Source organism: Battus philenor, unplaced genomic scaffold, assembly GCF_028537555.1.
Source record: "Battus philenor isolate CCGP_79_NKW_IND1 unplaced genomic scaffold, ilBatPhil1.0.hap1 SCAF_23, whole genome shotgun sequence".
NCBI classification, from domain to species: domain Eukaryota; kingdom Metazoa; phylum Arthropoda; class Insecta; order Lepidoptera; family Papilionidae; genus Battus; species Battus philenor.
This window is the reverse complement of record NW_027181686.1, coordinates 4,311,069-4,323,969: the sequence shown is the minus strand read 5'-3', so window position 1 is coordinate 4,323,969 and position 12,901 is coordinate 4,311,069. Positions and strand designations below refer to the sequence as shown.

The following is a 12,901-nucleotide window of genomic DNA, read 5'->3' as shown; positions in this document are numbered from 1 at the left end:
TTGTGATTTACTAGTCTAGGCTTCATAAAATTTAAAGCTCTGGAGGGTAACTGTGTATGATTTTACAATACATTCCCATGTAATGTCTCGAAGTGTCATATAATGAATTTATGAAGTTTATTAAACAAAAACTCTTAGAATCCATATTTTAGTGTGGAGATTTAAGTGATAATAAAATGTATTGGACACTTATTATATTAAAAATATTTTGAAAATAAAAAGATTGCAAAGCACTCATGCACGAGTGCTAAATGTTGAAATTAAATGTGTGACAGAAATTATTTTTGAAATTCAGAAATTATATTTAAAATGATTGTCTGGGTTTACATTTATCAACAAAAAGCTTTTACACCTATTACCAATCACTCTGTACATTGTGATCACTTTAAAATGTGTTACATTAATTCATTGTCTCTACTAGAGTGTGACAGGTCAAAGACTCTTCACGGTGCAAAGTTTGCATGGACAGATAGTAAACAATGAATAATTTGAATGTATGCGCAATCCTAATTTATGGTACATCTCATCCATATATTGATCCCATATATTGATTAGATCAACAGCAACTAATTGATATATTCACAGAAGCTTTTACACCAACCCCCATGTATACATCGATCCAAAGTTTATATGAGCCTTTTAATGTGCAGGTAATGAAGAAGCCGCTATACCCGGTGCGGCCAGCCGGCTACTCGCCGTGCCCCAACGTGGCAGGCTCGCCTTGGCTGGACCGCGAGGCGATGCTCTGCGTGTTTGCTAAACTTACTCCGCACGAGCTGGCCAATTGCGCTCTTGTCTGCAAGGCATGGGCAGACTATTCTGTAAGTAATACACGATATTATTACCTTGCTTTATACCAACTAGGTTGAACATTTCGGCCGCAACATGGTAAGATGTGGATGAGATATCCCCCCTCCCCCACCCCAGGTGGAACGACGACATAGTGAAGGTCGTAGAGATCACATTGTCGAGAGCTATGGCTTACGATGAGCGTCTATTGGCTGTTATGATGGTGATGATTATTGCAACAATTTAACATTTTTTCATTAAAATTATCTACATTTTGTATTCTGTCAATGCGACCAGTACTGAGTATAGATTTCGTCCAGCTCAATTCAAACTTCCGTGTCTCTTTCTTATTCTTCATTTCTTTCCAGCTATTGCTACTATTTCGTCGCTTCATATAATTCCGGGGCGTCTCTCTGTATACTTCATTTGGTTTGCTGTATTCCGCCCATACGCAATTTTATCGTATGCCGTAATTTATTTCGACGATAAAATTCATTCTCTGCAAACATAAAGTAAGCTTACGCTTCAAATTTGTGTACATATACTACAAATATTCTACCTTTGTTTTTAAGTTCTCCAGTTATATCAATGTATATTCACTATTCATACATATTACTTTTTAGCATAAAGCATGAAATGCAAAGATTTTAATGCATTTAGTATTGTATACGACATACATATATACATCTTGTTTATGTTTGCAAAGTATGACTGGATGTTTAAATAATATCCTTAAAAATATATATGAAAATTTAATTTATTTAAGTTTGAATGATCCTTAGCCTAGTGATACATCTGGAATAATGGGACATACCATCTTATGTCTCATGGTGTTGATACATAATGTAAAATCTTGTGTAGCCATGGAGAACTCTATGACTTATTTTCAAGTAAATGCCCTGCTCATACTCATATTGAAATATAATTTTTATTATTTGTAATACAGATGGATCCGTCATTGTGGCGCAACATGTCTTTCGTGCAAGTAAGAGTATCAGCGGCTCAGCTCGCCGGCATCGTCCGCCGGCAGCCGCTCTCCCTTGGCCTCGAATGGTGTCACTTGGCCAGGAGACAGCTTGCTTGGTAAGATCGAGCTTCTTAATTGTTTGCATTTAAACCGTAAATACATATAGTCGCCTATTCCTAAGATCTAGTTTCGACTATTGATGAAAGGACGTCTTTAACAGTTAAAACAAAGAAACGATTATTTAACGGTATAATTATTGTCAATAAATGTTAATTTAACTCTAATAATCGTAACTAGACGTTTGGCAACAGGGTTTTGGCCGAAGACGATATGCATTTAATAGCTAAATGAAAGCACTGTTAAAAGCGCAGTTTTTGTCTTCATTGTTAATGAAAGTATATTGAAATTAAATAAAGCATAGCCTATTAACATTTATTTTTTAATACTTAAAAGATTTTCAATTATTTTTTCATTTCAATTTAATTATAATGTTTGTTTGTAAAATAATGAAAGTGAGTTATAGCAATCTTTTTCAGTGTTTATATTTAACTTTCATCTTTGACATGTACACAGTAAGTTAGTTTATCAGTTTACGGTATCATAGCTCCTTTATTAGGTAGACCATGTTATCAGTACCCTTAAAATATCGTCATATCAGCTGTATAACATCAGCTACTGGATATTTCCCCTCATAGAATTCCAACTACACTAGTTGGAAATGACCAGCATTAAACATCTTCCAATAACAAAAATAAAGGCTGTCTGTTCACCTTAGAGAGTGAACGTTCTATATTGCCAACGCCATGTCGGTTTTCTTGAGTACGTCTAAACGATACTTTACGATCGTCGAGTAAAGTTTTGTTTGCTAATAATGTCCACATTTTACCCTTATATTGGTAATTGTTTATAGGTTGTTGGCACGTCTCCCGACGCTACGCTCGCTGTCGCTAGCTGGGTCTCCTGCCGAAGCCGCGCTGGCCTTGCGTTCGCCGGCTTGTCCTCCGCTGACGTCACTGGACTTGTCGTTCGCGCGGGCGCTAGACGACGCGAAACTGCGCGGTGTGCTGGCACCGCCCGAGACGTCCCGGCCTGGTGGTGGTGCTCGCACCGGCGCCGAGCCTTCCCGCCTCGCTGCCCTCGCCATACTGCGCCTGCCCGGCACTGATATCACCGATGTAGCCATGCGCTACGTCGTGCAGGTCATTATCTTTTTCTTTTTGTAGAATAGTCTAGTTAATGATAGGTACATTGTCGGGCGCAATAATGAAAAATAAACGGCTAAAAACAATTGATTTAATTCAGTGAAATAATCCACAACTTAACATAAAAAATCGTTATATTTTCACTAAAAGTAAATTTTAAGCCAAAAAAAAAGAAAAAGATCTTACACGATATTATTGTTACATTATAAGCATATTATGTATCACGAAGCAAACATCTTTATGAAGAACTGTTAAACTTTTTCAATAAATGCGTGCAAATAAAAATTAATCGCAAAATGTATTACCCAGCATAAAATTTAAAAATTCGTCTGAAATTTTTTATTATTATTTGTAAAAAAAGTTTTGCTATGTATGTCCAACATCTGACAGCAATCACTCTTACATGTTGTTTATTCTTTTAATTTGACTGTGACAGATTGATTGATGACTGTGAAAGACTTGACAGTTCATAGTGTCTAATAGATTCAGGCGTTACTTTGCGGAAGTCCATCCTAAGTAATTAAAGGACTAATGTATAGCTACTTCTGTTATGTAGCAGTAGTCGTGTAATTTTATTAGCAATTAGTGCCGATTAGTACTCGGTCTTTGGCACTAATCGGTGTGAGGATGCCTCGTGGAGGGGTGAAACACGTGTTGAGTGAATTAACGTGGCAGTTATGTAATTCGCTTTGTCTGCCGCGTGCGCATTTATCAGCGGACTGGCGGGCGGTGCACTTCATTGCACGACTACTGCTACATAGGGGAAGTAGCTATATATTAGTCCTTTTCTAACTTAGTTCATAGTGTCAGGATAATGAAAAAAATAAAATAAAAATAATAGGACGTATATTGTTGGATATAAGCTTTCTCTCTGGATTTCCCATATGACCGTTTTGAATTCGATGTATGAGCGCAATCCCGCTTGGTTGCCAAAACCAACCCGGTGAGAAGCGACATGAAGAAACGACTTTAATCCAGCCCTTTTCTACGATCTTGACAAAGCAAGCAGTTAATATTTAATAACTATTGATTTACTTGTGCACAGGCTCTACCAAAATTGTGCGAGCTGGACGCGTCGTCTTGTGCGCGGCTGACGGACGCGGGCGCTGCGCAGTTGGCACACCACTCGCTACAGCGGCTTTCACTCGCCGGCTGCCGACTGCTTACTGAAGCTGCGCTCGACCACCTCGCCAGGTGCCCCAACCTCATCCGGTAAGATAATCTCAATTCTTTTATTAGAATTAACATAAACGCTGAACAGTTTCACTTTTGACGAAACCGCTAGATGGCGCTCGTAGTAGATAGACCGGTTAAAATAATGTGAGAATCCAATCATTAGTTACATTATAATTACGATAATTTCAAATAAATTGGCATAAATGATCTATGGCTTAACCAAGAATAATATCGGAACCGAAAGATTGCGCCATGATGGTGCCATTGGAGTAGATTGCACTATCATTTGAACGAACGTTTATGGTTTTTACCGGTTGAATGAACGAACACTCGGTAGTGTTGGAATAAATAACTATAAGAAACAACAGTGACACAATTAATATAAAAGCCGTAGCTACGGCGAAGTAAAGAATGTAAGGATGTGATCCATAGATGAACTAAAGTAGCCGACATAGTCTAGCGGATGGGCAAGTGGCAGTGGGCCCTCTATAGTCATAGCGCACAAAAGAGATGGCTACTGAGTACTCATAGTTCTGGATGGATAGGAGTACATACTGGCAAGCGGAACTTGAGGATGATTACCCAAAAGATGGACAAACTACTTATGAAAGTCATTTGAAGACACTGTTGAAGGCATGTTAATCAGTGGATGTTCAATGTTGAAATAAGGATTTACCTTTGCTTTTGTCTCAGTACTTTAACAACCGGAGTACCCGGGACTGCAAGGGATCCCTTAGATACTAGAAACGAGGTTTAGCTCAAGCACCCTTAGGACACTGCTATTTCCAACTCATAGCTCAGGTGATTTCATTGCTGTTTAGTCAGTTTTTGTGTTACATTAATTGATAACTCGCTTTGTCTACAGACTAGACCTTCGACACGTGCCGCTGGTCTCGACACAGGCAGTGATCAAATTCGCCGCCAAATCCAAACATAATCTGCATGTGAAGGATGTCAAGTTAGTGGAGCTTAGGAACACCTGATCCGAGGGTACCTCCGAGGAGGAAGCAGTGGCGTGCGAATAACGCTCGCGGACTTCGTGGATGTAGTGCAGTGTTACTGTGTAGTGTGTGTTGGTGGCATAGGATCTACATACCATGGATTTTGGAGTTATTTGTGCTCATTCATTTGGACAGTAGTTCTAGTCCCATGTGTAGTCAGTGTAGTTGAACAAAATTAAAAGTTAACTTACACACTCCCCTTTTAAGTTGGCCTTTAGAGGTTCCTTAAAGTTTTCGCAAGGCTCGTTAAAAATCAGGGTAATAAGTATTGTAATAACAAAATAAAATCTAATGTTTTATAATTTAAAAAAAGTTTTGGACTGTTACTAATGACGTATGTTCACACGACATATCATTTTTTTTTTCTATGCTATCAACATACATTGTAGATATTTAAAGAAAGACTTGTAAGCCTATCCTGTAATATTGTTAGTGATACAATATAAAAAAAAAACATTATTATTAAAATGTAAAGCTCCTTGAGGAGTAACGTTTTGAATGATAAAAGTTAATTGTATGTACTACAATTTAACTATGACTATATTAAACCAAATATCAGATCATCCATGAGGTGGTTTCACTGATGAGTGACAGGTAACATAGATAAGATTTAGCAAACCTTCGTCATTAAGCTGCTACTGACTTGAGTATACAACATTGAAGTTGATATATCTCTATTGAAATAGTCCAAATATGTTAACAAAACATACCATAGCAACAAAGAGCATTCTGCAATACACTCTTTATCTATATGTGAATTTTTAATTTACTTAACACTAGATGTAACATCATTAAATTACCATTTAAAGTTAAGAAGGGAAAATGCATATAGGTATAGTTTTAATTCTATTTTCTCATAAATATTAATTACATATATTAATCATTTGCTATAAAATCACACATCAGCCAATGTGGTCATGTTTATAAATGTTAAGTCTTAATGTGTGATATGGTCTTGGTGTTTGATTCTAGTTGGAGATGTGATAATTGTCCCAGTAGGAAAATTAAGATTTTATGCTCTTTGTAACAGTATAAGCGAAAGGTAAACAAAACGTTGCTGAATAATGACTTCAAAAAATATTTTTAATTGTTAGACCAAAACAACAATAGAAATGACTTTTTCAAAGTCTAATTTCACACTTATTGTTTACCTTTTGTATATGCGATACTAAAAAGGGTATTAATATTAACTTTATAAAGTAAATGGAAGGTAATAAAATGTAAATATACACATCTATTTTACAGACAGACAAATTATATACTAGAGAACTTGAGCATATTTGGAAATAAATATTTTTTTGTTGACCCAACATTAGTATTGAGACTAATTGGACATTTGAAATCTCTTTATTATTCAGTAATTGTGCCAAGATTGTGTGATTTTAAATTTTGAACATTGCAAACTGAATTGTCTTTGTAAATATACAAAACACATAAACTGTTATATCACTAGATCGTTCATTGTGTTCACATTTAAACTTCTTAGTTTACATCTATCTTAATTCATAGCTCTGTTGGAGGGGATATGTATTCAAAGGGAGTTAAGTGATGGACGAGACTACTAACATTTGTAAATAGTTTGGTGTATTTGTGATCTATATCTAGTATTAAGTATTTTGTGGTTATTTAGATTGCAATATCCGCTGAAAGCCCTAGTGTGTACGTGCCGGTATTTTTAATGCCCCATACACGGACTAACGGTATTTTAGTTTTGTGGACATAGTCAAGTTACTTTAGTTACGCCAAAAATAATTAGTTTTTATGTTTAAGTTTTATTTGCAACAATATGTCGCAAGTGATTTTTGTTTCTGCACAGTATTTTCTTCCGCACAATCAATGCTTATTAAACCTTTATAATTTTATTTGTGTGCTGTTGTTGCATAGATATTTATTTCATTTGTTATTATTTGAAACTGATTTTCTTTTCCAAACCGTAAAGTCTTAGAATTTTTATTTATATTGACAAATATACACACAATAAACATGAGGACAAGATAAAATTCAAGAATTTTTGTTTTTGTTATTTTAAATATTAAGCTTTTTCCTCAAAATTTAAGTTCTAGCATACTACTTTAAAATTTATAGACAGTGTCGAAGCTTTACAGAAAAGGGAAAAATAAATGTGGTGATAGAAAAATCAAGTTAATGCAAAAGATTAGTTCAATTAACAACTAGTAGTTTAAAAGGAAATCTACAATTTATTTTCTTTGTTTACAAAGGAATTTAATGAATTTTAATCGAAATATAGAAGAATAATAAATATTTATGTTAATTCCTTTTACTAAATCTTTGAAGAAGCGCTTATGATGGTTTAATCATTTAGTTTCTTTTCTGAAATAAGAGTTAATAAGGAAAGACCTGTTTGCTACCACAGCTTGTTTGAACTACAGCTTGTTGTTCAATGTCCCTAATAACATTGCAAGTAAAATTTTTCGTTAAAAGTGTGTATAGCTGATGAAAAAAATTTGTTTGGAAAGTTCTTAATGACCTCTGCTAAGGTTTTGATCGATGAAAAATAGTATTTAATGCGAATTTCAAAATCGACTATTCATTTACAGCATAAATTAAATATAAGCACTTATTACCACGGTACACAAAATTTGCATTAAATACCTTCGTATCAGATGCATCGGTAATAAATGCAGATATTACATACCGCGGTAATAGGTGCCTCATCCTCGATTATGAATTATAATTGTAAGTCATGATCCGTGAAAACATTAATAAAATAGTATAGAATTGTAATTTCATGTTTCATTACGTAGGTTACAAAAGCAGAAGTTAACATTGGAAATTAGGAGGATTACCCTAGTTTTTGAATGAAACAGATGGAAGCAGCCTGTGTAAGCGGACAATGTAAGTAGTGTATAAGAGTACAGACTTGGGTAGTGGAATGAGAGGAGGGCCGCCTAGTAGAGATAGATTAGAGAAATTATACGTATTATTAAGTGTATTATTTTATAACGAAGCACACAAAACTTAACATTATATACATATAATTGATTTTTCATACATGTGTAGATTTTAATATAAATACATTAGTATTATTCAATCGTCACTGTTTTATTGTTATTGAAATTATTAAAAAAACATTTTACAAAGTTAACTGGAGATGTATTAACTAAGTTTTTCTGTACATCTACATTCATTAGTACTGATTTGACATTTTAAAAATAACCAAAAAAATCTCAATAAATTTTATTTGATACTTCATGTTTTCCTACATTTGAGAGCTGCTGAGGTTTTGTATTAAATATTAATTAGTTACGTCGAGTTATACAATTCAGGAGTATGTCTTGAATTTTAGGCTTTTAAATGATTTAGAACTAAGCATTGTGTGCCTCTGTGTATAGTTATTTTAAAATCGAAACATTTATAATACAATCTTTACTCACCACAGATAGACGAGTGTGTGGTGATTATTAACAAAATTTACTCTTAGTAAAACATAGATATTATTTAGTTTTTTAAGATGCCTTATGCGAGGGACTTTTGGAACAGAGATTTTTGTACGGGCTCGCGTAGGGTGACGATTCTTTGTAACAGATGGTGATATTATGTCGGGAACGGCCGAGTATGACTAAGCTATGTTATGTAAATTTGATGCGATAAGAATCGTGACATTGTATCATTGGTTACCATAAGCACTTATAGTATTTGAAATAAATATTTACATTGAAAACGTCTTTTGGTTGTATTTGCTTACACATTTGTTCCGGAAAATCATACCAAGGTTTTTTTTGCTTGACCCATAACTGGAAATTCTACCAATCTTATTAAATTTTTTAATTAAGTAAATGATTATCATTATGTCAGCTCATAGCAAGGTGTAAGCCTCCCACAAAGATCATCACGATGACCTGTCTAGGGCTGTCTGCATCACTGACTTTCTTGATTTTAACAATGTCGTTGGTCCACTTAGAGGTCGCCACTTTAGAACCCTTCGTCCCTAAGGACAGACAAGTAATCCAGAGCTACGTTGGTGATGTTGGTTCTACGGATCGCCGCATTTCTGTTTCTGAAACTGAGCATTACTGTCCATTGATGTCTGGGTGACCTTGAGCCTGTTTATAAGTCCTACCAAACAAATAATTTAATTAAATATGTTATGATAAATGTCTTCAATTATAATATTAAATTTTTGTTTCATTTAGACAAACGAACAGGTTTTCCTAATTTCTTTAGTATCGCCTAAATAGAATTTAATGGCAATATCAGAATATTAATTTACAGCTATTGATACCAATAACTTCTTAAAAATGAATATTTATTCAACAGATTTTATATTTTCGAAAATGAGTATATCGGACGTGTTATATACACATAAGTATAACTGGAAAAATCATTTCCAACACTTATAAAGTTCGCCAATATGTTAGCATATATTTGCTAATAAAAATATAGTGATATAAATAAAATAGTAATTATATCGAATGATAATAGATTTGCGCAAAACGCTTTTATGGTTAACGTGGTTAAAAATTACTAGTTTTAAAATTATGTTCACAAAATAAGTGTCGGTTAATATTATGGTTGGTCGTTTTAAAATTTCTGGTATAGAAAGACCAGCCAAGTCCTAATTTTTCCTGCTGCTTTTCAATTGCGATGATTATGAGATTCAAATTTCCATCATCTTCTTTAATCTAAAGAAAAAATATCGAGCCTAATCAAAGCTGATTGTGGATCGGATGATTTTAAAAAATCTATAAATCTACAAAGGTTTTTCTTTTACAGGGCACATAGTTTAGTAACAACGCCCTCTATACGACAAATATGGAAATTTATTACAGTCGAATTGAGAATTGTATTACAGTCGTGTGAACAGTGTTTGAATTTTTAGTAATAAAGAACAGATGGCGCAATTTTATATATTTTTCTGCATTTATAGTTCGGTGATCTTAATTTTTAGGTGTTTTAGGAACATCCATCACCATGTTTTGCTTAATTTTCATAGTTTTATAGAAATCTTGAAAAATTTTGAAGAAATTAACTTTGCTGCCATGCAAGGTATAAAACAACTTCAAATAATTATTTCGGAACAAACTGAAATGAATTGTTTTTCATTTAATTTTGTATTGTGAAGTATCGAGGCGTGCAGAACGTTCTTTGAATAAGTATATACATAGATAATTTAATTTCTATTAAGCGTCAATTTCAAAATTTATGCCATCTAGCATTTTAATATTCTTTATGTTTCTGATGTACATTAGTACAATGATCTAGATCATTCTACTCTAATTTTACGACTTAAATCTTATAGTCTCTATATGATATGATTTTTGTATTGTTTGTATACTACAACTACTATTGAAAGTTTCTTCTGAATGTCATTAAATATTTTTTAGACCTATAACTTTTAGTGTATTCATAAATACATATGTGAATTACAAATTTGAAAAAGTTTGTCCATAAATATTAATTTAATTTCGTTGTTTTCCTTTTCGGTCGAGAATTAAATCGCGCTGTTTTGGCGGATTTTTACTCAGGTGAGAAAATGGCGATTTTTCTGAGACTGGGTGGATATTTGAAGCCATGCCATAAAGTAAAGATGGAGGATCTTCGTGGAGGTTTTAGCTTAACATAACGTCCTTGTGCCTTCATAAGGCAACGGATGTTCGAAAACATTTCCTGGATGTAAAAAAAGGCTTCTTTTAGCTGACCCGAGACCGCCTGGTGTAGGATCATTTAATTCTTTTAAGATAATCGGGTGGATGCCTCTGCCTCCTTTTTCACAGAGGGAAAGTATTCGTTGAGGGAGAGGAGTGTCTGTATAACGTTGCATCGTTTTCCACGCCCTCTGTGACTAATTAGTCGCACCGGGAATGTGTCGGCTTTGGCGGAGGAGCTAAAGACCAGATCCGCAGAAAAGAGTTGAGAAAGGCGTACTAATTAGTGTTCACTTTCTAAGTCTCCCTGGTCATTGGATGGTAAACTTTAATGAATCCGCGAAGGTGTGATCCAAACTTGCCACATTAGTATGGGAAGGTATATATTCCCTTATGTAAAACTAACAATACGTATCACCAGGCTGCATTTTATTAATCAATACTCTTTATAGTACATTAAAATATGAAAATTTAAATTGTGTTTAATATGCAAAAGATGAAGTACAAAAGGTTTTATCACAAATGACGATTTTTGCAGACAACTATTAAATGGACATGGTTTTCAGAAATGGAGCGGGCGATCATCAAGTGATAGAAGGGATTTGATGTGTCATCATCATCATCATGTGAGCTGATAGATACTGTACGGCAAGCTACCCGCAACCACTGACTTTTCGGCCACAACGACCTTCATTTGTACAAACATATAATGTATATATCTCTGATATTTACATATCAAAAAACAATTACTTAACACATGTACCATAAATAAAAACTACATAGGACTGTAATACAAATACATATTTATATTGATATTTCCAGTGTTATATATGTAAATATGTATATCCAGAAGTTAGTCAGAAGTACACAACTATAGTGATAAGTACTGAAGCTTTAATAGCCTTTTAAAACTGGCTGAGATTTAGCCTTTCTAACCTTCACAGGCAAAACGTTTTGCAAACTTAAAGTTTGCAGGTGAGGAATTTTCTTAATCCAGATTCGCTGATGATCGTAAACATTGTTCGAGTCGTATTCAGAAACGAAAACTGTGTTTTAAAAATAAGGAGTTTATTTTAAAATAAGAATGGTACTATTAGGTGCGCTAGGCTTCCACCGTTAGCTATTAACGCCTAAATTGCAACAAGAAACGGATTGAAAAAATACATCACAACAACCCGCGTAGCTGTGAGAATCCTTGATATTATTTCCAAAGGTATGTGAATATATAGTATATATATATATATATAAATATATATATATATATATATAGTATTATATATATATATCTATATAGTATTATATATATATATATATAGTATTATATATATATATATATATATATATATATATATATATATATATATAAGTGTGTGTATGTATACAGTTGTTAACAGTGAAGTAATTTATAAATAAAATACTGATTTAGGCATATACAGGCTGCCTTCCTGGTGAAAGTAAATCTTTTCAAATGTAAAAACAGTATGATGGCATTAAAGCGCTTAAATTATCTCTTTCATACATTAGTTGCAAAAGAAAAAGTTTTCTTGTCAAAAGAATAGTGTGTGATAATTGTATTTTTAAAATTTTACTGAGCAGTTGTGAAATATCTTGTTATTTAAAGTTCAATATATTATGAACGTATATATAATTATCCAAAATGTCGTTACCAGTAGGTAGATATTTCTATTTCACCGCGTCCCCTCATAAGACGCAAGAGGCGTCGAGATTAGTCGAGAATCCAATTACATTTTAGAAATATCCCATTTTTTCCTCAACGCGGGTTCAAAGCTCACAGAAAATTATTTTCTTCGCCCCTTTAAGAAATGAAAAATAAACGTGTCTTCGGTTGGAGCGTCGTTGGGACTGATGGGAAAGCAATAAGTGCGAGCGGGATGGAATATACGAACGCGGTCGTTAGTGTGAACGGTGCCAACAAACGAGAGGCGCCCGCCTCGCGGGGATTTGTTGTCGAACAATTCAAATAGTGCACATTTCTTTATTTTCATTTCTGAAAGACAGGAAAGCTTTACTACTGACGTCCAATGTACGTAGCGGTAAACTTTCGTAGGCCTCATCGAATTCTCATTAAAATATTCTAAATACACACATGCTAAAAGGTTAGGTATGCTAATATATTTTCTTCAATGCTTTGGTTTAGTA

At 34.0% G+C, this 12,901-nt stretch overlaps 1 protein-coding gene across 2 annotated transcripts in view; it reads left to right on the top strand.

Annotated features, from left to right (window-relative positions):
- Nucleotides 1-7,531, top strand: part of Kdm2 (Lysine demethylase 2) — a 49,543-nt gene extending 42,012 nt beyond the window's left edge. For both annotated transcript variants that reach the window (XM_068767302.1, XM_068767301.1), the window contains exons 17-21: nucleotides 651-821; nucleotides 1,736-1,872; nucleotides 2,667-2,955; nucleotides 4,004-4,170; nucleotides 5,000-7,531. In XM_068767302.1, coding sequence (XP_068623403.1) covers nucleotides 651-821; nucleotides 1,736-1,872; nucleotides 2,667-2,955; nucleotides 4,004-4,170; nucleotides 5,000-5,117 — 882 coding nt within the window. In that variant the 3' untranslated portion in view covers nucleotides 5,118-7,531. The remainder of the gene's footprint in view (nucleotides 1-650; nucleotides 822-1,735; nucleotides 1,873-2,666; nucleotides 2,956-4,003; nucleotides 4,171-4,999) is intronic.
- Nucleotides 7,532-12,901: the final 5,370 nt, after the last annotated feature.